Source organism: Bubalus bubalis, chromosome 16 (assembly GCF_019923935.1).
Source record: "Bubalus bubalis isolate 160015118507 breed Murrah chromosome 16, NDDB_SH_1, whole genome shotgun sequence".
Classification (NCBI taxonomy): Eukaryota; Metazoa; Chordata; class Mammalia; order Artiodactyla; family Bovidae; genus Bubalus; species Bubalus bubalis.
In genome coordinates this window covers 84,522,613-84,550,354 of record NC_059172.1, presented here as the reverse complement: position 1 = coordinate 84,550,354, position 27,742 = coordinate 84,522,613, and the positions used below count along the sequence as shown (strand labels likewise).

At 39.1% G+C, this 27,742-nt stretch overlaps 1 protein-coding gene across 1 annotated transcript; it reads right to left on the bottom strand.

The window, feature by feature from the left end:
* Positions 1-1,755: 1,755 nt before the first annotated feature.
* On the bottom strand, positions 1,756-4,455 carry LOC102393655 (olfactory receptor 4C13-like). Its single transcript, XM_045162889.1, has 3 exons — positions 4,382-4,455; positions 4,187-4,341; positions 1,756-2,468 (listed from the first exon to the last, which is right to left on the bottom strand). The coding sequence occupies exons 1-3, from the start codon at positions 4,453-4,455 to the stop codon at positions 1,756-1,758; spliced, it is 942 nt and encodes a 313-aa protein (XP_045018824.1).
* Between the last annotated feature and the right edge of the window lie 23,287 nt (positions 4,456-27,742).

The following is a 27,742-nucleotide window of genomic DNA, read 5'->3' as shown; positions in this document are numbered from 1 at the left end:
ATTAGTTTGAAAAGACTGTGATGCTGGGAGGGATTGGGGGCAGGAGGAGAAGGGGACAACAGAGGATGAGATGGCTGGATGGCATCACTGACTCGATGGATGTGAGTCTGAGTGAACTCCGGGAGTTGGTGATGGACAGGGAGGCCTGACGTGCTGCGATTCATGGGGTCGCAGAGTCAGACACGACTGAGCAACTGAACTGAACTGACTGAAGTCCCAATATGGAAGAATATTTCAAATGTTTACCCTTGCCTAAATACTTCTTATTTCTTACCATCATTTCTTCTATCACTGCAGAATTTATGATTATAATGCTTAACTGTTTTCTTTATATCATAAGTATTCATTGCTAAGATTATTGACAATGCATTTTTAACCCTTGCTGCCACTGGATACTGCCAGGGTCCTGCCCCGGTTGGATCCAGGGATTCCCTCAGGATGACAGTGTCGGTGATTAGAATAGCAATAGCTTAATTAAGTATTAATTAGATATAAAGAGTGGTTAAATAGGGATAGCTCAGTGAGAAAATTCAGTGGAGAAAAGAGGCTGAATAACTTGGTTTATGTGGAAAACCAATAAAACTCCAAGACAAGGAATTTGCACCACCTACATAGGCCACAGGCGTCCTTCTGTTCTCCTGAAGGAGAGGAGACGCTAAGGCCTCCCCAGTCAGATCTTAGAAGCCCAGGCAAAATTAGTAGGTTTGACGAGCCTTCACACACCAGATGGGAATTCAGCCAGAAGGTGAGAGAAAGAACGACATGGGGAGACAAAGCTTCAGTGAGCAAGGCCCATAGCTTTATTTTCAACAGGGGCTTTTATACCCTAAGTTGCACCTAGAGGATAATAGGGGGTGTTAAATCATGCAAAGTCAGCAGTCTTTGATCCTTATCAAAACCAGGGTTTCTTTTCTGCAAACTTATCATATACAAATGGTTTAGGTGATTTACATCATCTTCTGGCCAGAAGGCCTGTTAACATTTTATGACTCTGACAAAGGTTTGTCAATCATAAGACTTATTTTCTCTAAGAGTAATTATTTTAAAGTTTGATGCCATCCTCCAAAGGTGTTAGATAAAGTTGCATTCCTATAGGGCAAAGGTGCAGTGGGTTTACAACAAAGGAAATAATTTATTACCTTAAGGGTCTAAAGTTGTTAACACCAAGGCAACTACTTATTTTTTCTACATACCAACTATATTAATTAATACACTTCCAAGGATACAATACAAGGGATGTGGAAACTTGGCAGCAAGCATTGGCTCAACAATGAAATCTTCTACTAGTTCTATTCTGACAATTTCTAACTCTCTGAGAGGCTCTATACTATTTGAATATCATAAGCTTCCCGTGCCTCTCACGGTTGGGAGATTGTAAACAATCGTGTGCGTAGCTGTAGGAGTCCGAGTAAACCTGTCAGGCAAGTTAGAGAGCCATCTGAGGGGTTTGTGAACTAAAACACTCTTGTCATGCCCAGGAACTTTATTAACTGGAGCTGTCAGTTAACTCTTTTTCAGAGAGGGAGATGGTGGTGGGGGACAGCCCCCCATAAAGTCAGAGGTGTAGGTGAGAGCACAAAACAGTAAAGTCGTCAGACTCTGGTTTTGGGAGTAGATGCTCGAGAATTTCCAGGGGGACTCCTGAGGCTCGATCCTGCCTTTGCGTATTCCAGCCTCCTTCCTCATGACCTTTGCCATAGGCGGAATTCCTCACGCTGGCTCCCGGCAGAATACATGTTAGGTTCCAATCATATTTTATGATTCATCTGAAATAGCTTTCCTACTATACAGTTTCCTAATAGTATTTTTCATCTGAGTATTTCTCAAAGTATAGATTAAAAGATTTAACATGGGAGTTATCATAATGTAGAATACAGACACTGCTTTATCAATAGGTAAAGTAGTTGCTGGTCTCAAGTATACAAATATGCAGGGCACAAAAAATAGGACCACAACTGTTGTATGGGAGACACAGATGGAGAGAGCTTTTTGCCTTGCCTCCAAGCTCTGGGACCTTAAGGAGTGCAGAATGACCACATAGGAGCCAATCAAGAGAAGGAAATTTAATAGACAGAGGAAACCACTGTTGACAGCAACAAAGAGCCCTGGAGTATTAATACAGGCAAGATTGAGCAAAGGATTCAAGTCACACATAAGGTGATCTATGATATTAGGGCCATAAAAAGGTAATCTGAAGATGAAGATGATCTGTATGAATACATGAAGAAAGCCTGCTACCCATGACACTCCCGAAAACAGGTGACATACTCTACGAGTCATGATGCTTGTATAGTGCAAGGGCTTGCAGATGGCTATATAGTGGTCATAGGTCATCACAGTAAGTAGGATGACTTCAGCATCTCCAAAGAAATATTCCCCAAAGATTTGGGTCATGCACCCATTAAATAGAATGGTCTTCTTTTCATGGAGTAAATCTACTATCAGTTTAGAGGTATTGACAGAGGAATCATTTCAGTACAGCTCAGTTCAGTCACTCAGTCATGTCTGACTCTTTGCGACCCCATGAACTGCAGCACGCCAGGCCTCCCTGTCCATCACCAATTCCCAAAGCCTACTCAAACTCATGTCCATCGAGTCAGTGATGCCATCCAGCCATCTCATCCTCTGCCGTCCCTTTCTCCTCCTGCCCCCAATCCCTCCCAGCATCAGGGTCTTTTCCAATGAGTCAACTCTTCGCACGAGGTGGCCAAAGTATTGGAGTTTCACCTTTAGCATCAGTTCTTTCAGTGAACACCCAGGACTGATCTCCTTTAGAATGGACTGGTTGAATCTCCTTGCAGTCCAAGGGACTCTCAAGAGTCTTCTCCAACATCACACTTCAAAAGCATCAATTCTTCGGCGCTCAGCCTTCTTCACAGTCCAGCTCTCACAACCATACATGACCACTGGAAAAACCATAGCCTTGACTAGATGGACCTTTGTTGGCAAAGTAATGTCTCTGCTTTTCAATATGCTATCAAGGTTGGTCATAACTTTCCTTCCAAGGAGTAAGCGTCTTCTAATTTCATGGCTGCAGTCACCATCTGCAGTGATTTTGGAGCCCAAAAAGATAAAGTCTGACACTGTTTCCACTGTTTGCCCATCTATTTCCCATGAAGTGATGGGACCAGATGCCATGATATTCGTTTTCTGAATGTTGAGCTTTAAGCCAATTTTTTCACTCTCCTCTTTCACTTTCATCAAGAGGGTTTTGAGTTCCTATTCACTGTCTGTCATAAGGGTGGTGTCCTCTGAATATCTGAGGTTATTGATATTTCTCCCAGCAATCTTGAATCCAACTTGTGCTTCTTCCAGCCCAGCGTTTCTCATGATGTACTCTGCATATAAGTTAAATAAGCAGGGTGACAATATACAGCCTTGATGTACTCCTGTTCCTATTTGGAACCAGTCTGTTTTTCCCTGTCCAGTTCTAACTCTTACCTCCTCACTTGCATGCAGGTTTCTCAAGAGGCAGGTCAGGTGGTCTGGTATTCTGATCTCTTTCAGAATTTTCCACAGTTTATTGTGATCCACACAGTCAAAGGCTTTGGCATAGTAAATAAAGCAGAAATAGATGTTTTTCAGGAACTCTCTTCCTTTTTCCATGATCCAGCAGATGATGGCAATTTGATCTCTGGTTCTCTCAAAGCCGCAGACTGAATCTTTGCAGGATTCCAACCCCAAATTTCCAGTCAGCTAAAAATGAATGGAACAACATATCCCCTGTCCAGATTCTGGGCTCTCAGGATCTATAAAAAACACGACCGAGTGACTAAGCACAGCACAGCATAAATATACATATATAATTGAATCACATTCAGGGGTGGTGGTGGAAAGGATATACCCCACGTCCAAGGCAAGGAGCAGTGGCTGCGCTTCACTGGAGCAGCTGTGAAGAGATATGCCATGTCCAAGGTAAGAGAAACGCAAGTAAAATGGTAAGCACTGAGAGAGAGCATCAGAGGGCAGACAGACTAAAAACACAATCACAGACAATTAGCCAATCTGATCACACAAATCACAGCCTTAACTCAATGAAAGTAAGCCATGCCAGGTGGGGCCACCCAAGACGGATGGGTCATGTTGGAGAGGTCTGACAGAATGTGGTCCACTGGAGAAGGGAATGGCAAACCACTTCAGTACTCTTGCCTTGAGAACCCCATGAATAGTATGAAAAGACAGGAGTAGCAAGCATCAATAAAGGAGAGATAGGCCAGAAAATAGTGCATAGGGGACTCCAATAATGGGCTGGCAGTGATTTTGACCACAATGAGCACATTTCCTACCACAGACACAATGTAGATGACTGAAAACCCAATAAATATGATTTTCTGTTTTTGTTGTTGTTGTTGTTGGTGGTGGTGGTGGTGGTGGTGGTGGTGGATTCTCTGTGAGCCCCAGTAGAATAAATTCAATAACATTATTCTTATTCTCCATATATTTCATGGTATGCATAGTTACATTACTTGAAAAAAATCACTTTTTCTTAAATGAACCTTGAAGTTATTAACATAATAAGTTATATATCTGTAGACACAACTGAGTGACTGAACTTAACTACTGAAATCTGAACGCTTATGAGATTTTCTTTTTTTTTTTTTTTATTTTTCAGATAGGAAAAAATGTTCTATTTCCTTGAAAATTATTCACATTATCTTCTGTAGCAAGTAGATGTTTATAGATAGGACGAACTTAGTAAACATGGGCAGGAGATTTTTTCTGAAACCTTAATCATGTGAGATGCCTCAGAGCCCAACATGAAGCAGAAGATCTCAGATATAGTGACAGCAAAGTCTGAAAAGAGTAGAAAATAGATGTAAAGGCTATAAATGCGAGCTAAGGATCATGTTTTCTTTATTCTTGGTTAATGGGAGACCAGGAAAAGTAGTTGAGAATTTGAGTGTGGGATGAAGAAGGATTTGAGAAAGAGGGAATTTTAGATATGTATCTAATAAAGATGCTTGTATCACTTAGGTAAGGTGTACTGAACTTCTGTAAGGTGATAAAAGATAAATAATTTCCAGTGTCAGACTATTTATAGTAATTGAAAGTGTAGCAGGATATTTATGATGGAAAGGTAATAAAGTGATACAGGAGCTACTATAATCAAGTGACAAACACTTTGCCTAAATCCAATAACTTTATGATAGGTAATAAATATACTTTTAATGATTGATTGAAATCACCATAGCAAGACAGCAACCTTTGTAGATGCTATTATTTCATCCATTTAGCACATGAGGAACAATCTCAAAGAAAAATGTTGGCAGTAATGTTCAGTTCAATTCAGTTCAGTCACTCAGTCATGTCCGACTCTTTGCGACCCCATGAATTGAAGCATGCCAGGCCTCCCTGTCCATCACCAACTCCCAGAGTTCACTCAAACTCACGTCCATCGAGTCGGTGATGCCATCCAGCCATCTCATCCTCTGTCGTCCCTTTCTCCTCCTGCCCCCAATCCATCCCAGCATCAGAGTCTTTTCCAATGAGTCAACTCTTCACATGAGGTGGCCAAAGTATTGGAGTTTCACCTTTAGCATCAGTTCTTCCAAAGAACACCCAGGACTGATCTCCTTTAGAATGGACTGGTTGAATCTCCTTGCAGTCCAAGGGACTCTCAAGAGTCTTCTCAAACACCACAGTTCAAAAGTATCAATTCTTCAGTGCTCAGCCTTCTTCACAGTCCAACTCTCACATCCATACATGACCACTGGAAAAACCATAGCCCTGACTAGATGGACCTTTGTTGGCAAAGTAATGTCTCTGCTTTTCAATATGCTATGTAGGTTGGTCATAACTTTCCTTCCAAGGAGTAAGCGTCTTTTAATTTCATGGCTGCAGTCACCATCTGCAGTGATTTGGGAGCCCAAAAAAATAAAGTCTGACACTGTTTCCACTGTTTGCCCATCTATTTCCCATGAAGTGATGGGACCAGATGCCATGAACTTCGTTTTCTGAATGTTGAGCTTTAAGCCAACTTTTTCACTCTCCTCTTTCACTTTCATCAATAGACTTTTTAGTTCCTCTTCACTTTCTGCCATAAGGGTGGTGTCATCTGCATATCAGTAATGTTAACTGTCATATTACCAAAAATTTAATCAACCCTTAATTATGCTCCAAGTGATTTTTCGAAGCTGTTTTTTATTCTCATTATAAACCTATGAAATGATTAATATTATAATTTATGCTTATTTTATACATTAGGAAATAGAAAGAGAGAAGTTAAGGATCTTACTCAAGAACAAGCCAAGATTAGATTAAATACCTTATCTTCTTTTTCTTCCAAATATTTCACACACACGCTATAGTGTGATGTTATAGCAAACAATATTAAAGTAATAAACTCCTTTAGATATGACCATAATAATTATAGCTATTTAATATTGTTTCAGAGGCAAGTATATTTGAAACAATTTCATCAACAGACACAACAGACACATCAAACACACATACACACAATATTATAATACTCAAATATTAATAAAGAAACTATGATTAATAACTATGCTTCATTGAAAGTTCTTTTTATCTTTGTTCCTCTCTCACCCTATTTCTTGTCTCCCCAGTTCCCTTGCAAAGCATGGTCCCACAGACTCCTCTTGAAAAGTTGAAAATAAGAATCCTGCTGGTGAGATATATTGGCTTGAGAATCAGGAAGACCAGATTAGAATTGGCTTTTTCCTACTAGCAACTTCTTGACCTAAGGCACATTTGTTGGAATCTTATATCCTTGTTTCCTTTAACAGGTGAGAAACATAGGGTCCACCTCACAAAGAATAAGAATCCTTTGAGGAAAAAGCTATATGAAAATATCCTTCACACAGCTATGGATGCACAAAGGACCCTCACTTCTTTTCATGACTGTCTGCACATCCATGTGATAAGAATTGACATTTCGAGCAATAAGACAGAGAAATATTTAGCCATACAAGAAACCAAGGAAAAAGCATCTCCTATTTTACTTTCAAAGAAGCCACAGAGATCCATATCATTCATAGCAGTTAATTTCAGAGAGAGTTCTTTGGGTTCATATTTGGATTAAACAAGTTATAATTAATATGATTTAATACATTTATGCCATTTTGTCTGTGAAGTGTATTTAAATATTGTTTTCATTCTAATAGCTACTCGATTACTAAATGAATTGTCACATGACACACAAAAAAGCCTATTGTTAGAGAGCCTAGGTCCTGCAAATTTCTTAATCTCTATGAGCCTCAAATTTTGCCAAAGTCAAATTAGGTTAATGATATTTACCAGCTATCTTTTGATGAATGGGGTGAGGATGATATGTGCTGATACTCTATATGAAAATTATTGAAACATAATGATAAAAATGCATGAAAGTAATAGTCTTTTTAATTTTTAAAGTAATAACCTTTAATGAGCATCAGCACTATTTTTTAAGTGTTTTCGTTTGTTTGTTTGTTTGTTTTTACTTACTTTCTGTACTTAGATGACCTTACTGATATTTGGGGCTGTTCAGAACTAATCCCATCTTCAAATTGACATCCTCTTTGAATAAGTAACTCAATATAAAAGATATGACATATTCAGAAAGAGACTGTAGTCAGTTCAGTTCAGTCACTCAGTCATGTCTGACTCTTTGTGACCCCATGAGCCGCATCACGCAAGGCCCCCCAGTCCATCACCAACTGCTGGAGTCCACCCAAACCCATATCCATTGAGTTGGTGATGCCATCCAACCATCTCATCCTCTGTTGTCCCCTTCTCCTCCTGCCCTCAATCTTTCTGAGCATCAGGGTCTTTTCAAATGAGTCAGTTCTTCGCATCAGATGGTCAAAGTATTGGAGTTTTAGCTTCAACATCAATCCTTCCAATGAACACCCAGGACTGATCTCCTTTAGGATGGATACTGGTTGGATCTCCTTACTGTCCAAGGGACTCTCAAGAGTCTTCTCCAACACCCACAGTTCAAAATCATCAATTCTTCTGTGCTTAGCTTTTTTATAGTCCAACACTCACATCCATACATGACCACTGGAAAAACCACAGCCTTGACTAGATGGACCTTTGTGGACAACATAATGTTTCTGCTTTTTAATATGCTGTCTAGGTTGGTCATAACTTTCTTTCCAAGGAGTAAGTGTCTTTTAATTTCATGGCAGCAATCACCATCTGCAGTGATTTTGGAGCCCCAAAAAATAAAGTCAGCCACTGTTTCCACTGTTTTCCTATCTATTTGCCATGAAGTGATGGGACCAGATGCCATGATCTTCGTTTTCTGAATGTTGAGCTTTAAGCCAACTTTTTCACTCTCCTCTTTCACTTTCATCAAGAGGCTCTTTAGTTCCTCTTCACTTTCTGCCATAAGGGTGGTGTCATCTGTGTATCTGAGGTTATTGATATTTCTCCCGGCAATCTTGAATCCAGCTTGTGCTTCCTCCAGCCCAGCATTTCTCATGATGTACTCTGCATATAAGTTAAATAAACAGGGTGACAATATACATACTTGACATACTCCTTTTCCTATTTGGAACCAGTCTGTTGGGTAATTCAATATCAAATCAATAGTACAGGATTATTTTTATGTCTAAATATTTCTTTCTAGCCTAAAGCCTCAAAACTTTCACAGAAAACCCAAGACTTGAATTTAAAATTAGTTTATTTGTAATGCTATGTAGAAATGATCTTCTATACATGGCTATGATCCCATAGGCAGGAGGCAGAATACATAGTGGAAACACTTCAAATGAGTCATTCCATCCTTGATGAAGCTTGTTCTGAAGATGTGAAACACAACCACACAAAAAGGCTTTTTTTTTTTTTAACCTACAATTCAAGGATATTTAGTGGGGTTGCCATAAAAGATCAAGGACGTTATCTTGTAGCTGCTATTTTCTCTCCCAGAAGTTAATTATTTCCTTTGATGGAAAGACTTTGTCTTAGAAAGAGATACTCTGGAGAGATGTGTTCAAGAAACACTTATTAAGAATAAGTGGGGAATTTTAGTCTCTGTTATTGTTATTGTTGTTTAGTCACTAAGTAGTGTCTTACTCTTTTGTGACCCCATGGACTGTAGACCTCCATGCTGCTCTATCCATGGGGTTTCCCAGACAAGAAGACTGGAATTGGTTGACATTTTATTCTCCAAGGGATCTTTCCAACCCAGAGATTGAACCCGAATTTCTTGCATTGCAGGTGGTTTCTTTATCACTGAGTAACCAAAGAAACCCTTTAGTCCCTGTCCTTGGAACCAAAAACATGAAAGCATCTTCTATCAAAACTTAGATTTCTTAGAATGGTCAAAGTTATGTGAGTATCAATAATAGAATAATTCCAACCTGGGAGCCTCAGATATAGACTCAAATTAGAGAAGGTAAGCTTCTTTCTTACATTAAAATTTTTCTGAGAAACTAAATTTGATTGCTTGAGGACTAGAAGAGTGAGGACAAAAAATTAATGCTAGTCATTTTAAAGTGTGTGTGTGAGTGTGTGTGTGCATTTGTGTGTGTTTGCTCATTTGTGTCCGACTCTTTGTGACCCCGTGGACTGTAGCCCACCAGGCTCCTCTGACCATAGAATTTTCCAGGGAAGAATACTGGAGCATGTTGCCATTTCCTACTCCAGGGGATCTTCCTAACCTAGGGATATAACCCCTGTCTCTTGCATCTTCTTCATTGGCAGGTGGATTCTTTACCACTATCCCACCTAGAAAACCCATTTTAAAGTACTTATCCCTAAACCTATTACTCACATTCATCAGAGGGCCTATGACAATAAACAGAAACTCTAAAAGGCTCCCAATAAGTTATTTCTACAATTATGTGATGGCTGTCATGTAAGTGAAAGTGAAAATCCCTCAGTCATGTCCAACTCTTTGTTGGACTCAGTCCAGAATACTGGAGTGGGTAGCCTTTCCCTTCTCCAGGGAATCTTCCCAACTCAGGGATCAAACCCAAGTCTCCCGCATTGAAGGTGGATTCTTTATCAGCTGAGCCACAAGGGAAGCCTGTCATGGAAACCTAGGCAATATTAAAAATGAGGAAAGATATTTAAAGCACAAAAAGAGAGTTCTAATTTCAAACACATGAATTGTTCCACATTCTTGCCCTTGCTCTTTTCCTATTAGTCATTCTAGGAGGTATGCAGAGATAAATTATTGAGGATATAGTTTGTTTTCCTGATGACTAATTTGCTGAACATTTAAAAATACTGTTATTCGCCATTTATGTATCTTTCATTTTAAATTTCATTTCAAGCCCTTTGTAATTTAACTATATGTATGAACATTATATTAATGTGCTGTGGGCTTTTCATATATGGCCTTTACTGTGTTGACATAGATTCCTTCTATAGCCATTTTTTGAAGATTTTTTTTTCATAAATGGATGTTGAATTTTATCTGGATCTATTGAGATGATTATATGGTTTTTATCTTTCAATTTGGTGATATGGTGTATCACTTTGGTTTGCATATACTGAAGAATCCTTGCAGCCCTGAAATAAACCTGAATTGATCGTGGTGCATGAGCTTTTTAATGTGCTGTTGGATTCTGTTGCTAGAATTTTGTTGAGGAATTTTGCATCTATGTTCATTAGTGATATTGGCCTGTAATTTGCTTTTTTCTTGTTGTTTTTTCCTGGTTTTGGTATCAGGATGATTGTGGCCTTGTAGGATGAGTTTGGAAGTTCTCTTTACTCTGCAATTTTTTGGAAGAGTTTCAGAAAAATAGACATCAGTTCTTCTCTAAATGTTTCACAGAATTCCCCTGTGAAGCCATCTGGCCCTAGGCTTTTCTTTTGGGAGCGATTCTTGATCACTGCTTCAATTTTAGTGCTTGTAATTGGTTTGTTCATAATTTCTGCTTCTTCCTGGTTCAGCCTTGGCAAGCTGATCTTTTCGAAGTATCTGTTCATATCGTGCCTGTTATAATCTCTACTTTTTCATTTTTAATTTTATTGATTTTATTTTTCTCCCTTTTTCTCTTGGTGAGTCTGGATAGTGGTTTGTCCATTTTGTTTATCTCCTCAAAGAACCAGCTTTTAGTTTTACTAATCTTGGCTATTGTTTCCATTTCTTTTTTAATGATTTCTGCTCTGATTTTTATGATCTCCTTTCTGCTGGCTTTGGGTGTTTTTTTGGTCTTCTTTTTACAGCTGCCTTAGATTTAGATTTAGACTGTTTACTCGATCTTTTTTTTTTTTTTTTTTTTTGTGGAGTTAGGATTGTATCGCTATAAACCTCTTAGAACAGGTTTTGCTGAATCCCATAGGTTTTGGGTCATCATGTTTTCATTGTCATTTCTTTATAGGAATCTTTTGATTTACTTTCTTATTTCTTCAGTAACCTCTTTGTTACGTAGTGATGTATTGCTTAATCTCCAAGAGTTGTGTGTGTGTGTGTGTGTGTGTGTGTGTGTGTTTCCAGTAGTTGATATCTAGTATCATAACATTGTGGTCAGACAAGATACTTGATATGATTTCGATTTTCTTAAATTTACTGAGATTTGATTCAAGGCTCAAGTTGTGGTCTATCTTGGAGAATGTCTCTTGTGCACTTGAGAAGAAAGTGTATTCTGCATTTGGATGGAAAGTCCTTAAAATATAAATTAGGTTCATTTGGTCTAATGTTTCATTTAAGGTTTGTGCTTCCTTTTTGATTCTATGTTTTGATGAACTGTCCGTTGGTGAAAGTGGGGCATTAAAGTCCCCTACTATTATTGTGTTGCTGTCAGTTTCTCCTCTTATGTTTGTTAGTGTTTGCCTTATGTATTGAGGTGTTCCTATGTTGGGTGCATAGACATTTACAATTGTTATGTCATCTTCTTGGATTGATCCCTTGATCAGTATGTAATGTACTTCTTTGACTCTTATGATATTCTTTATTTTAAAATCTATTTTGTCTGAAATAAGAATTGCCACTCCAGCTTTCTTTTGGTTTCCATTTGCATGGACTATCCTTTTACATCCTTCTACTTTAAATCTGCATTTGTCTCTAGGTCTGAAGTGGGTCTCCTATAGGTAGCATATATATGGGTCTTGTTTTTATATCCATTCAATCAGTCAGTGAAAGTGAAAGAGGAGAGTCAAAAAAGTTGGCTTAAAGCTCAACATTCAGAAAACTAAGATATAGCATCTGGTCCCATCACTTCATGGCAAATAGATGGGGAAACAGTGAATACAGTGGCTGACTTTATTTTTCTGGCTTCAAAACAACTGCAGATGGTAATTGCAGCTATGAAATTAAATTAAATTCTTACTCCTTGGAAGGAAAGTTATGACCAACCTAGACAGCCTATTAAAAAGCAAAGAGATTACTTTGCCAACAAAGGTCTGTCTAGTCAAGGCTATGGTTTTTCCAGTGGCCATGTATGGATGTGAAATTTGGACTATAAAGAAAGCTGAGAGCCAAGGAATTGATGGTTTTAAACTGTGTTGTTGGAGAAGACTCTTGAGAGTCGCTTGGACTAGAAGGAGATCCAACAAGTCCGTCATAAAGGAGATCAGTTCTGGGTGTTCAATGGAAGGACTGATGTTGAAGCTGAAGCTCCAGTATTTTGGCCACCGGATGCGAAGAGCTAACTCATTTGAAAAAACCCTGATGTTGAGAATGATTGAAGGCGGGAGGAGAAGGGGACAACAGAGGATGAGATGGTTGGATGGCATCACCAACTAAATGGACATGAGTTTGGGTAAACTCCGGGAGTTGGTGATGGACAGGGAGGCCTGGCTTTCTGCAGTTCCTGGGGTCACAAAGAGTCGGACACGACTGAGCGACTGAACTGAATTGAGTCAGTTTGTATCTTTTGGTTGGTTCATTTAATCCATTTACATTTAAGGTAATTATTGATACATATGTTCCTATTTTTTTCATTTTCTTTATTGTTTTGCATTTGTTTTTGTGGGGACTTGCCTTTCCCTTGTGTTTACTGGCTATGTAAGTCTCTTTAGAATTTGTTCCTGGGCTGGTGGTTCTGAATTAGTGGTTCTGAATTCTCTTAACTTTTGCTTATCTGTAAAGTTTTTATTTCTCTGTCAATTTTGAATGAGATCTTTGCTGGATATAGTAATCATGGTTGTAGGTTTTTCTCTTTCAGTAATTTAAATGTATCTTGTCATTCCCTTCTGGCCTGTAGAGTTTCTGCTGAAAGATCCTCTGTTAATCACATGGGTTTTCCCTTGTATTTTACTTGTTGCTTTTCCCTTGCTGGTTTTAATATTCTTTATTTGTGCTTAATCTTTGTTACCTTGATTAATATGTGTCTCAATGTGTTTCTCCTTGAACTTAACCTGTAAGGGATTTTCTGTACTTCTTGGACTTGATTGACTATTTTCCTTCCCATGTTGGGGAAGTTTTCACCTATAATTTATTCAAAAATTTTCTCAGTGACTTTCTTTTTTTTCTTCTTCCTCTGGGACCCATGTAACTTAAGTGTTGGTGTGTTTAATATTGCCCCAAAGGTCACTGAGGCTATCCTCAACTCTTTTCATTCCTTTCCCTTTATTCTTCTCTTCAGCAGTTACTTCCACCATTCTAAACTCCAGCTCACCTATCTGTTCCTCTGCCTCAGTTATTCTGCTATTGATTTATTCTAGAGTATTTTTAATTTTGGTAATTATGTTATTCATCCATTTGCTTATTCTTTATTTCTTTAATGTCCTTGGTGATTTTAGTAACTGTGTTAAATGCTTCTTGCATGTTCTCCATCTATTTTCAAGTCTTTGATGCATATTTGCTATTATTATTCTGAATTCTCTTTTAGAGAGCTTACTTATTTCCTCTTCGTTTATTTGGGGTTGTGAGTTTCTACCTTGCTCTTTCATTTGTACTGTATTTCTCTATCTTTTCTTTTTCTTTTTTTTTTTTAATAACTTGCTCCACTTGAGGTCTCCTTTCACCAGGCTTTAGGGTTATATTACTTCTTCTGTTTGATTTTTGACTTTGGAGGGAAATGTTGGTTGGCTGATTTGTATTGATTTCTTTTTGGGGAGTGACTTGTGTCTGTGTTCTAGTAGGAGGAAATCAAGTAGGTAATTACAGAAATACTAGGATATATACACACATACTTCCACACTTTCAGTTATAGCCAAAGTCTTCAAAAGAAAATAGTACAGGAGATTGACATGGTTAACAAGGGAAACCAGAGGTGATATCAACCAACTGAAAGTAAAGTTAGCTAATGCTAAATCTGGAAATCTGAGCATGTGCAGAGGGCCAACTGGGGAAAATAGCATAGACAGCTCAACAAATTGACTTACTTAGTGAAATAAGAAAGAGTGAAGGAAAAAAGGGAGAATAAAAAAAGAGAGAAAAAGAAAAAGAAGAATGGAGGGAAAAGAGAAAAGGTGGGGGTGGAGAAGAGGATTTTAAAAAAAGAAAAATTAGAAAAGCAAAGATAAATAGACATATGTGGATAAGATTTATATATATTCAGGAATAACTACAGCCAGAAAAGAACTGTAAGAAAAGCAGCTGAATATATCAAAAATAAAATTTAAAAAAAAATCAAGAAAAATGGAAAAAAAAAACTGATAAAGAGGAAAAAAAAAAACATTTAAAGTTAATTTTTTTCTTTTTCTTCTTTTTTGACAAGAAACACAAAAAGCAAAACTCCACAGCACTGCAAAAGGATAATATGGAGGTAGAAATATCTAGGGGGGGGAAATGTGTGATTTATAAGAAAAAAATAAAAATAAATCTTAAAATGAATAATTATTATTTTTTTTTAACAAGGAAAGCAAACAGAAAAATTCCACAGCACCACAAAAAGTTAATGTAATGGTTGAAATATGTTGGGGAATAAACAGTGTGATTTATAAGAAGAAATAAAATGATTTTTTTTTAATTTTTGTAACAAGAAAAACAAAGAAGAAAACTCCACAGCACCACTAAAGGCTAGTGTGAAGGTGGAGATATGTTAGGGGAATAAACAGTGTGGTTCATAAGAGTAAAAAAAAAAGAGAGAGAGAGATAGAGAGAAAGAAAAAAAAATTAAAGTTCTCAAAGACGTAGCTCCTGGTTGCAGAGTCTGCCACTGTGGAGGGGGTTGGGTTAGAGTCCTGTGATCTTTTCCTGGTTGGGGGAGCTTGTGCCTGTGTTCTGGTTGAAGGAGCTGGGTCTCCTCTTTCTGAACGGCAGTGCAGTGTCCAGTAGTAGGTTTTGAAGTGTCTATGCGTTCAGTATGCCTTTGAGCACTCATTCTAGCTTTTGTGGTGTTCAGTTCAGTCACTCAGTTGTGTCCAACTCCTTGCAGCCCCAAGATCTGAAGCACTCCAGGCCTCCCTGTCCATCACCAACTCCTGAAGTCCACCCAAACCTATGTCCATTGAGTCGGTGATGCCATCCAGCCATCTCATCCTCTGTCATCACCTTCTCCTCCTGACCTCAATCTTTCCAAGCATCAGAGTCTTTTCAAATGAGTCAGCTCTTTGCATCAGGTGGCCAAAGTATTGAAGTTTCAGCTTCAGCATCAGTCCTTCCAATAAACACCCAGGACTGATCTCCTTTAGGATGGACCGGTTGGATCTCCTTGCAATCCAAGGGACTCTCAAGAGTCTTCTCCAACACCACAGTTCAAAACCTTCAATTCTTCAGTGTTCAGCTTTCTTTATAGTCCAACTCTCACATCCATACATTACCACTGGAAAAACCATAGCCTTGACTAGATGGACCTTTGTTGGCAAAGTAATGTCTCTGCTTTTGAGTATGCTAAGTTTGTCATAACTTTTCTTCCAAGGAGTAAGAGTCTTTTAATTTCATGGCTGTAGTCACCAACTGCAGTGATTTTGGAGCCCCCCAAAAATAAAATCTGACACCATTTCCACTGTTTCCCCATCTATTTCCCATGAAGTGATGGGACCAGATGCCATGATCTTAGTTTTCTGAATGTTGAGCTTCAAGCCAACTTTTTCACTCTCCTCTTTCATATTCATCAAGAAGCTCTTTTGTTCCTCTTCACTTTCTGCCATAAAGGTGGTGTCATCTGCATATCTGAGGTTATTGATATTTCTCCCAGCAATCTTGATTCCAGCTTGTGCTTCTTCCAGCCCAGTTTTTCATGATGTACTCTGTATATAAGTACTCCGACGCTTTACTGTCTGAGCCACCAGGGAAGTAAGTTAAATAAGCAGGATGACAATATACAGCCTTGGCATACTCCTTTTCCTATTTGGAACCAGTCTGTTGTTCCATGTCCAGTTCTAACTGTTGCTTCCTGACCTGCATACAGGTTTCTCAAGAGGCTGGTCAGGTGGTCTGGTATTCCCATCTCTTTCAGAATTTTCCACAGTTTATTGTGATCCACACAGTCAAAGGCTTTGGCATAGTCAATAAAGCAGAAATTGATGTTTTTCTGGAACCCTCTTGCTTTTTCAATGATCCAGTGAATGTTGGCAATTTGATCTCTGCTTTCTCTGCTTTTTCTAAAACCAGCTTGAACATCTGAAAGTTCACGGTTCACATATTGCTGAAGCCTGGTTTGGAGAATTTTGAGCATTACTTTACTAGCCTGTGAAATGAGTGCAGACGTGCAGTAGTTTGAGCTTTCTTTGGCATTGTCTTACTTCCAAGGTCAGGAATGGTGGCCGTGAAGAGATACCACATGTCCAAGATAAAAGAAACCCAAGTAAAAGGGTAGGCACTGAGAGAGAGCATGAGAAGGCAGACAGACTGAAACTACAATCACAGACAACTAGCCAATCTGATCACATGGACCACAGCCTTGTCTAACTCAATGAAACTAAGCCATGCCACGTGAGGCCACCCAAGACTGAAAAGTCTGACAGAATGTGGTCCACTGGAGAAGGAAATGGCAAACCACTTCACGGTGCTAGGCATGTCTATTTCCACAGCTGCTTCAAAGTGGCCCTCTCAGCATATCTGCAGTGCCGCCAGCCCCTACCTGTCCCTGGGATCCTTGCCCGTGCTTCTGTTCCTCTGTCCTGCCCTGCCCTGCTGGCCGAAACTTGCTAGGTAGATGCTTGTGTGGATTCCTCTGCATCTGAGTGACTTGCATCAGCTTCCCCCCACCCCCTAAGTTCACCCTCTGTGCTGTGGGGCTCGTGTGCACTTGTCTCAGCCCACTAAGCTCACCTTCTTTGCTGTGGGGCTCCTGCGCACTTGTTCTGGCTCCCCAAGCCTGTCCTTTGCTTCACGGGGCTACTGTGGACTTGTTTCCACTCCGCGTGCCTGCCTTCTGCACAGGGTTTATGTGCACTTATTTCATGTCACTGCCTGTGCTCTTTGTCATGGGAGTTATTTGTATTTTTGGCTGTGCTGGGAGGGTTGTGTGGAAATAAGCAATTTTTTAAAAGTAAGACATCGTATATAACAAGATTAGCCTTTGTAGTAAACTTGCATAGACCCATAGGGATTATCTACTATAAAGTAAGGACTAGAATTTAGTCAACTTGTTACTCTAATTTCTGGGGTATTTCCTCTCGCTCTTTCACCCAAAGAAAGAAAGGACAAAACAAAGCCAAAAGAATTTAAAAAAAAAAAAAAAAAAAAAAAGGAGGGGGAAATGATTAATCATTGTGGCTTTTCCCATTTCTAACCAACACCTTCAGTTCAGTTCAGTTCAGTTCAGTCACTCAGTCGTGTCAGTCTCTTTGCAAACCCATGAATTGCAGCACGCCAGGCCTCCCTGTCCATCACCAACTCCTGGAGTTCACTCAGACTCACGTCCATCGAGTCAGCGATGCCATCCAGCCATCTCATCCTCTGTCGTCACCTTCTCCTCCTGCCCCCAATCCCTCCCAGCATCAGAGTCTTTTCCAATGAGTCAACTCTTCGCATGAGGTGGCCAAAGTACTAGAGTTTCAGCTTCAGCATCATTCCCTCCAAAGTAATTCCAGGGCTGATCTCCTTCAGAATGGACTGGTTGGATCTCCTTGCAGTACAAGGGACTCTCAAGAGTCTTCTCCAACACCATAATTCAAAAGCATCAATTCTTTGGCGCTCAGCCTTCTTCACAGTCCAACTCTTACATCCACACATGACCACAGGAAAAACCATAGACAACACCCTAATACTAGGTAATACAGTAACAGAAAAAAATGTGTAAATTGGATAATTATGAATGAAACATTTGTTAAATATATATTATGTATTGTGATAAATAGTGACAAGTCTTGGAGGAAATATTTTAGGAGAGGAGAGAGATGAAAAAGTAAAAGTATCCATAACATTTTCAGTGTTATAGCATTAGAGAAGTGTTGCATCATTAGTCCGATAACCACCAAGAGATAAATAAAAAAGTAACCTTCAAACCTATGTATATATATTCACTATAATTTTATTGGCTTTATTTACAAGTACGACTACAAACCCATTGGCTTCTGCACAGTGCATGAGGGAATTTTTGCCTCTTGTCCTTTTGTACCTTGTAATTGAATTGAAGACATCCCTAAATTATCTATATTTTTTTAAATTACTTTTGATGGAAGATTCACAGGAACTTAAGAGGTATTCCATATTTATTTGCTGTTTCATAGCACACTCACAGATAAATAAAAGGAACTAGTCTAAAGAAATATAGTACTTCAAAAAATTTTAAAATCTCACAGGTAAGCATTGTTTATATATATTACCATTTTCTTCTCCAGGGGATCTTCCCAACCCAAGGATCAAACCTAGGTCTCCCACATTGCAGGCAGACACTTTAACCTCTGAGCCACCAGGGAAGCCCTTATATAGATAGATAGATAGATAGATATAAAAGCATTGTTATATATATATATATATAGAATAGATCAGATCAGTCACTCAGTCATGTCCGATTCTTTGCCACCCCGTGAATCGCAGCACGCCAGGCCTCCCTGTCCATCACCAACTCCCAGAGTTCACCAAGACTCACATCCATCGAGTCAGCGATGTCATCCAGCCATCTCATCCTCTGTCGTCCCCTTCTCATCCTGTCCCCAATCCCTCCCAGCATAAGAGTCTTTTCCAATCAGTCAACTCTTCGCATGAGGTGGCCAAAGTACTGGAGTTTCAGCTTTAGCATCATTCCTTCCAAAGAAATCCCAGGGCTGATCTCCTTCAGAATGGACTGGTTGGATCTCCTTGCAGTCCAAGGGACTCTCAAGAGTCTTCTCCAACACCACACTGCAAAAGCATCAATTCTTCGGCGCTCAGCCTTCTTCACAGTCCAACTCTCACATCCATACATGACCACTGGAAAAACCATAGCCTTGACTAGACGAACCTTTGTTGGCAAAGTAATGTCTCTGCTTTTGAATATGCTATCTAGGTTGGTCATAACTTTCCTTCCAAGGAGTAAGCATCTTTTAATTTCATGGCGGCAGTCACCATCTGCAGTGATTTTGGAGCCCAGAAAAATAAAGTCTAACACTGTTTCCACTGTTTCCCCATCTATTTCCCATGAAGTGGTGGGACTGGATGCCATGATCTTCGTTTTCTGAATGTTGAGTTTTAAGCCAACTTTTTAACTCTCCACTTTCATTTTCATCAAGAGGGTTTTGAGTTCCTATTCACTGTCTGTCATAAGGGTGGTGTCCTCTGAATATCTGAGGTTATTGATATTTCTCCCCGCAATCTTGATTCCATTTGTGTTTCTTCCAGTCCAGCATTTCTCATTATGTACTCTACATATAAGTTAAATAAATAAGGTGACAATATACAGCCTTGACATACTCCTTTTCCTATTTGGAACTAGTCTCTTGTTCCATGTCCACTTCTAACTGTTGCTTCCTGACCTGCATACAAATTTCTCAAGAGGCAGATTAGGTGGTCTGGTATTCCCATCTCTTTCAGAATTTTCCACAGTTTATTGTGATCCACACAGTCAAAGGCTTTGGCATAGTCAATAAAGCAGAAATATATGTTTTTCTGGAACTCTCTTGCTTTTTCTATGATCCAGCAGATGTTGGCAATTTGATCTCTGGTTCCCCTGTCTTTTGTAAAACCAGCTTGAACATCAGGAAGTTCACGGTTCACATATTGCTGAAGCCTGGCTTGGAGAATTTTGAGCATTACTTTACTAGCATGTGAGATGAGTGCAATTGTGCAGTAGTTTGAGCATTCTTTGGCATTGCCTTTCTTTGGGATTGGAATGAAAACTGACCTTTTCCAGTCCTGTGGCCACTGCTGAGTTTTCCAAATTTGCTGGCATATTGAGTGCAGCACTTTCACAGCATCATCTTTCAGGATTTGGAATAAGCCATTCCCGTGGGGCAGCCCAAGATGGGCGGGCCATGGTGGAGAGATTTGATAGAATGTGGTCCACTGGAGAAGGGAATGGCAAACCACTTCAGTATTCTTGCCTTGAGAACCCATGAACAGTAAGGCAAAATGATAGGATACTGAAAGAGAAACTCCCCAGGTCAGTAGGTCCCCAATATGCTACTGGAGATCAGTGGAGAAATAACTCCAGAAAGAATGAAGGGATGGAGCCAAAGCAAAAACAATACCCAGCTGTGGATGTGACTGGTGATAGAAGCAAGGTCCGATGCTGTAAAGAGCAATATTGTATAGAAACTTGGAATGTCAGGTCCATGAATCAAGGCAAATTGGAAGTGGTCAAACAAGAGATGTCAAGAGTGAACGTCGACATTCTAGGAATCAGCAAACTGAAATGGACTGAATTGGGTGAATTTAACTCAGATGACCATTATATCTACTACTGCAGGCAGGAATCCCTCAGAAGAAATGGAGTAGCCATCATGGTCAACAAAAGAGTCCATAATGCAGTACTTGGATGCAATCTCAAAAACGACAGGATAATCTCTGTTCCTTTCCAAGGCAAACCATTCAATATCACAGTAATCCAAGTCTATGCCCCAAGCAGTAATGCTGAAGAAGCTGAAGTTGAATGGTTCTATGAAGACCTACAAGACCTTTTAGAACTAACACCCAAAAAAGATGTCCTTTTCATTATAGGGGACTGGAATGCAAAAGTAGGAAGTCAAGAAACACCTGGAGTAACAGGCAAATTTGGCCTTGGAATATGGAATGAAGAAGGCCAAAGACTAATAGAGTTTTGCCAAGAAAATGCACTGGTCATAACACACACACACACACACACACACACACACACACATATATATATATACAAACAGAATATATATATAATATAATATAACATATATATAACAAACACACATATATATGTACAAACAGAATATATATATATATTCTATATTTAGAAGCATATATATATATAAGCATAACAATGTTTACCTGTGAGAGATATATATATATATGTGTATATATATATATAGAGAGAGAGAAAGACATATTTATATGTGTGTGTGTGCATGTCACTTAATTAAGAAAAGTAATTTAGGTAAATGTCGAGAAAATAATTGGGAGTTTGCACTGCATTTTATTTTTACAAAAACCTTTGATCATAGTAAATTCAATCTACTGCTGCTCAGCATTATTAGTTCCACTTAGTAGTTGAAGAAGGAGGCTTAGAGAAAATAAACTGCTTACAGCAGGATACAAGACCCTTGATGTGCATGCTCAATAGCTCAGGCTTGTTTGACTCTTTGCAATTCCATGGACTGTAGCCTGCCAGGCTCCTCTGTCCATGGGATTTTCCGTGCAAAAATGCTGGAGTGAGTTGCCATTTCCTACTCCAGGAGATTTTCCCAATCCAGGGATCAAACCCATGTCTTTTATGTCTCCTGCTTTGGCAAGTGGGTTCTTTATCACTAGGACCACCTGTGAAGCCTGAATCCTCATCTTCATAATCATTAGATGAGTCATCTGTTTAATGGTTCATATTGTTCCCCACTTATACCATTAAAATAATGTATTGAAATTAAAAGTCCTTTAGATAAAATATATTTTCACTGGAAGACATCGGATTATGGGTAAAAGATGACAGTTCTACTATATTCACTATCTGCTCCTAGTTGTATTGCATCAAAGTGGTGGCACTATTAAAAATGTGTATTTCAATAAGCAGATCATCTATTAATCACATTGAGTTCTTCAGTATGTCTACAGATCACAACCAAGTTTCCAAAGTGTTTCTGGTGTTACAATAGTGACCTGTAAAATATTATTTAGAATGATTAATAAAAGTAGAACACTTTATTTAATAATAACTTCTCTTCCTATATTTAGACACCCACTAATTTTGCCTCAAGTTCATTTTCTGTATGTCCATGGTGCAAAGAAGGAGAGTCATTGAAACTGTTAAAAAAATGATTAAGACTATGCCTGCCATAATTAAGAACCTTGTTTTGTTTATATTTCAAAAATAAATGTTTGCTTCCAATGGGTATTTGTAATTTTCACCTATAATTTAGACTTTATACAAAAATTATATGTACTATAGAGGAGGGAAGGGACTTACCTAAAGTTTTACAGGTAGTTAATGGCATAGATGGCATAAAACCCCATATTCTTTATGGAGGTGGGAAAGACCTGGTAGTACATTTATTTTATCAGTAGATGAGGTAGAATAGCTGTTTCGAGCATGGAAAGTGGCATCAAATGCAGGTTCATGTATTAGGTTGCTATTTAATTATCTTAATTATTTTGTAGAATTAACTGTCCTGTGCTGTGTTTAGCCACTCAGTCATGTCTGACTCCTTGCAACTCGATGGACTACATCCCGCCAGGCTCCTCTGTCCATGGGGATTCTCCAGGCAAGAATATTGGAGTGAATTGCCATGTCCTCCTCCAGGGGATCTTCCCAACCCAGGGATCGAACCCAGGTCTTCCGCATTGTATGCAGATTCTTTACCATCTGAGCCACCAGGGAAGCCTGTAGAATTAATTGATTCCCCATTTTTTGGCTTATCCATATGTAAAATGAATATCAGAGTAATAATTATTAGTAATAACTAAACATGGACTTCCCTGGTGGCTCAGAGGTTAAAGCGTCTGCCTGCAATGCAGGAGACCTGGGTTCGATCCTTGGTGTCGGGAAGATCCCCTGGAGAGGAAATGGCAACCCACTCCAGTATTCTGGCCTGGAGAATCCCATGGACAGAGGAGCCTGGTGGGCTACAGTCCACGGGGTCGCAAAGAGTTGGACACGACTGAGCGACTTCACTTTCACTTTACTTTCAAGCATGAGTTAAACGCATTTGAAATGTTTACAAAAGTTTCAGGCATAAAACAGGCTTTTACTAAATATCTCTTTAAATATAATAACACCATTAATCTAAAAGGATTTACAAGATTGTATCTGGAATAAATCCTGTATAAACTACATTTTTATTCATGTATAAATACTTCAAAACTTAGAAAGTGCCATTAAAGATATATTATGCTCTGCATCATTTCAGATGAAGTAAATTTCTGTTGTGTGTTTTGAACTCACCTCAACCTCACAGAAAATCAGAACAATGTCACAGAATTTGTTTTCATGGGACTGTGGTGTAATAAGCAAGTAGAGCTACTGCTATTTTTCTTGTTCCTGCTCTGTTACCTGACTGTCTTAATGGGGAATTTTATCATCATGCTCACCATCACCTGCAGCCATCTAATGCAACAAACAATGTACTACCTTCTCTGGCATCTCTCCCTCATGGATGTCAGGTACATCTCCATGGTGGTCCCCAGGCTAATCAGGCACTTAGCTTCAGCATGAATAAATATTTCCTATAACAACTGTATGACCCAACTCTTCACTGCCCACTTTCTGGTGGGTGTATCCACTAAGCCATCTTGGTGTCCATGGCTTTTGACTTCTACGTCGCCATTGTCAAACTCCTGCACTACATGGTCATCATGAACAGACAGAGGTGTGACATGTTGATCGTCCTGCCCTGGGCTGTGGGTTTTTGGCATTCTATTGCTCTGCTGCTGGTAGTACTCAGTTTACCTTTCTGTGACCCTAATCAGATAGATCACTACCTATGTGATGTGAAGCCACTTTTGAAACTAATGTGCGAAGATATTCATGTTGTTAATATCTTAATGACTGAAAATTCAGGGATGGTGGTGGTCCTTGTTTTTCTTGTCCTATTAGTTTCTAATATAATCATATTATATAATCTTAGATCATACTCCTCTGCCAGGTGAAAAAAAGCTCTCTCAACCTGTAGTTCTCACATAATGGTTGTGGCTTGTTCTTTGTTCCTTGTATCTACATTTATGTTCTACCTGCAGATAGTGAAAATAAGGATAAGGAAATGTCTGTGCTTTACACTGTGATTGCCCCCATGCTGAACCCTCTCATCTACACCATGAGAAACATGGAGATGAAAATCGCCATGAGGAAGGTATAGTCTAAAGTAGTACATTCAGAATTAAAGTGAGTAAGGTGATACTCATTGCACTTCTGGTCAGTGCCCACAGGATATTTATTAATTTAAATAAATAGAAAAACTATATAAGTTTTTGGAGAAGTTGGACAAAAGATGCTAGTCACTGTTATTTATACTGAAATCTGCACTTTAAAGGGTCCAACTAATTCTGAGTGCGATCACATGGGCTTCAGGTATGCATAAATGTCTTTCTGAAGCACATCTCTGATCATATCACAACCTTCTCCAAAAATTGACTGGAACCCAATTTTCCTTGAAATAGAATCCAACTTCCTCACTTTTTGAAATCAAATATCTTCTCAAATTTGTCCATGTTGAGCTTACTCAGAATAGGAGAAAACATTGCTTATTATTAGAGAAATGGACTCCAAAGTTGCAATGCAATATCACCTCACACTAGTCAGAATGACCATCACCAAAAAATCTACAAGCAATGGATGCTGGAGAGAATGTGGAGAAAAGGATACCCTCTTGCACTTCTGGTAGGAATGCAAATTTATAAGCCATTGTGGAGAACAGTGTGAAGATTTCTTAAAAATCTAAGAATAAAGCTAATATATGACTTAGAAACCCCACTTCTGGGCATATATCCTGAGAAAACCACAATTTTAAAAGACCCATGTACCTCAGTATTCATTGCAGCACTAGTTACAATAGCCAGGATATGGAATCAACTTAGATGTCCATTTGACAGATGAATGGATAAAAAAATTGTGATACATATATGTAATGGAATGCTACTCAGAGATAAAAAAAAAGAGAGAGAGAGAACAAATTTTGGTCTAGTAAGGCAAATGAACCTTAAGTCTGTTATGTCGAGTGAAATAAGTCAAAAAGAGAAATCAGATATCATATATTAACACACATATATGGAATCTAGAAACATGGTGCTGATGAAACTACTTGTCAGGCACAGATATAGACACAGACATAGAGAACAGACACGTGGACACAGCAGAGGAAGGAGAGGGTGGGATGAATTGGGAGAGTATCACTGAAACATAAGCATGCCCATGAGTAAAACAGTAGGCAGTTGGAATTTGCTATATAATGTAGGGAGCTCAACCCAGCCTCTGTGACAAGCTAGAGGGGCGGGAAGGGGTGGCGGGTAGGAGGGAGATTCAAGAGAGAAGGGACATATGTATACACCCAGTTATGGATGCATCTGGTGGTGAAAGTAAAGATTGATACTGTAAAGAACAGTACTGCATAGGAACCTGGAATATTAGGTCCGTGAATCAAGGTAAATTGAACGTGGTCAAACAGGAGATGGCAAGAGCGAGCATCAACATTCTAGGAATTAGTGAACTAAAGTGGACAGGAATGGACAAATTTAAATCAGATAACCATTATATCTATTACTGTGAGCAAGAACACCTTTGAAGAAACAGAATGGGCAATTAAAAAAAAAAAACTATGTCTGCTTCATTAATTATGTTAAAGCCTTAGAATGTGTGGATCATAAAAAACTGTTAAAATTTCTCAAAGAAATGGGACTACCAAACCACTTTACTTGTCTCCTAAGAAACCTGTATTCAGGACAAGAACTAATAGTTGGACTCAGACATGGAACAATAGACTGGTTCAGAATTGGGAAATGGAATATGTTAAGGCTGTATATTGTCACTCTGTTTATTTAACAGAGTACATCATGTGAAATGCCAAGATGGATGAATCACAAGATGGAGTTAAGTGTGGCAGGAGAAATATTAATAAACTCAGATATGCACATGATACCACCCTAATGGCAGAAAGCAAAGAGGAACAAAAGAGCCTCTTATGAGGGTAAAAGAGAAGAGTGAAAAAGCTGGCTTATAACTCAACATTCAAAAAATGTAGATTGTGGCATCCAGTCGCATCACTTCACGGTAAATAGATAGGAGGAAATTGGAAAGAGTGACAGATTTTACTTTCTTGGGCTCCAAAGTCATGTGGGCTGTGACTGAAGCCATGAAATTAAAAGACAAACTTAGACAGCACATTAGAAAACAGAGACATCACTATGTCAACAAAGGACCATATAGTCAAAGCTATGGTTTTTCCAGTAGTCAGGTACAGATGTTAAAGTTGTATCATAAAGAAAACTGAGCACTGAAGAATTGATGGTTTTAAACAGTGGTGCTGGAGAGGACTCTTGAGAGTCCCATGGACAGCAAGAAGATCAAATCAGTCAATCTTAAAGGAACTCAACCCTGGATATTCATTGGAAGGACTGATGCTGAAGATGAAGTTTCATCACTTTGGCCACCTGATGAGAAGAGCTGACTCATTGGAAAAGACCCTGATGCTGGGAAAGATTGAAGGTAGGAGGAAAAGGGGGCGACAGATGATGAGATGGTTGAATGGCATCGTGGACTCAAAGTTCATGAGTTTGAACAAACTCCGGGACACAGTAAAGGACAGGGAAACCTGGCATGCTGCACTCCATGGGTCACAAAGAGTGAGAAAGTACTTATCGACTGAACAACAATTACAACAACAACATGAATGATTCATGTTGATGTATGGCAGAAGCCAATTAAACATTGCAAAGTTAATTTCACTTGGGATTTCGGTTTTAGGGGTTCTTTAAAATTTGCATTTTATGAAAAATTCAAATCTAAATGTTTAAGAAAAAATATAACCCTATACCTTTAACTGTTGATGCTTCAATTTGAATCATTTGTTTCATGTTGTTTGTTAATCTCTCAGACACGTGTAATATATGTGTGAAGAGTAATGAAGGACTCTGTCTCTTGTTCAATGTAAATATTTTCTCTTTGAAAAAATAAATCAGCACTCCGTGGTTTTTACTGAAAAAAATAAATAAATTAAATAAGAAGTCATTGCTGCTAAGTCGCTTCAGTCATGTCTGACTCCGTGCGACTCCAGAGATGACAGCCAACCAGGCTCCCCAGTCCCTGGGATTCTCCAGGAAAGAACACTGGAGTGGGTTGCCATTTCCGTCTCCAATGCATGAAAGTGAAAAGTGAAAGTGAAGTCACTCAGTCGTGTCCGACTCTTAGCAACCCCATGGACTGCAGCCTACCAGGCTCCTCCATCCATGTGATTTTCCAGGCAAGAGTACTGGAGTGGGGTGTCATTGCTACAGCAATATAAAGTGCACTGTTCCATTAATAGGCTTGGGGTCAGGTAGACCTGGGATTCCCTGGTGGCTCAGAGATTAAAAAAAAAAAAAAAAAAAAAAAAATCCACCTGCAATGCGGGAGCTGCAGGAGACTTGGGTTCAATCTCTGCATTGGGAAGATCCCCTAAAGGGAACATGGCAACCCACTCCAATATTCTTGCCTGAAGAATCCCATGGACAGAGGAGCCTGGCAGACTCAGTCTATAGGGTTGCAAAGAGTTGGACATGACAGAAGTGACTTAGCATGCACGCATGCAGGTAGACCTGTGTGACTACTGTCTCTGAGTCTTAGCAATTTGCTTTAATTATATGCATCCTCTCTCTTCAAATATCTATGAAATGAGTATTATTTGCACTCCACAAAGAAGTAATATTCCTTCAGCTAACACATGTGAAGTT

Bases quoted from the DNA above. Each gene is read 5' to 3' on its own strand.
- LOC102393655 (XM_045162889.1), bottom strand. From the start codon at position 4,455: ATGCATACCATGAAATATATGGAGAATAAGAATAATGTTATTGAATTT. The intron at 4,342-4,381 runs ACCACCACCACC...ACAACAACAACA, and splicing joins CTGGGGCTCACAGAGAATCC to ACAAAAACAGAAAATCATAT. The intron at 2,469-4,186 runs ACTCCTGTCTTT...TGTACTGAAATG, and splicing joins CTCCTTTATTGATGCTTGCT to ATTCCTCTGTCAATACCTCT.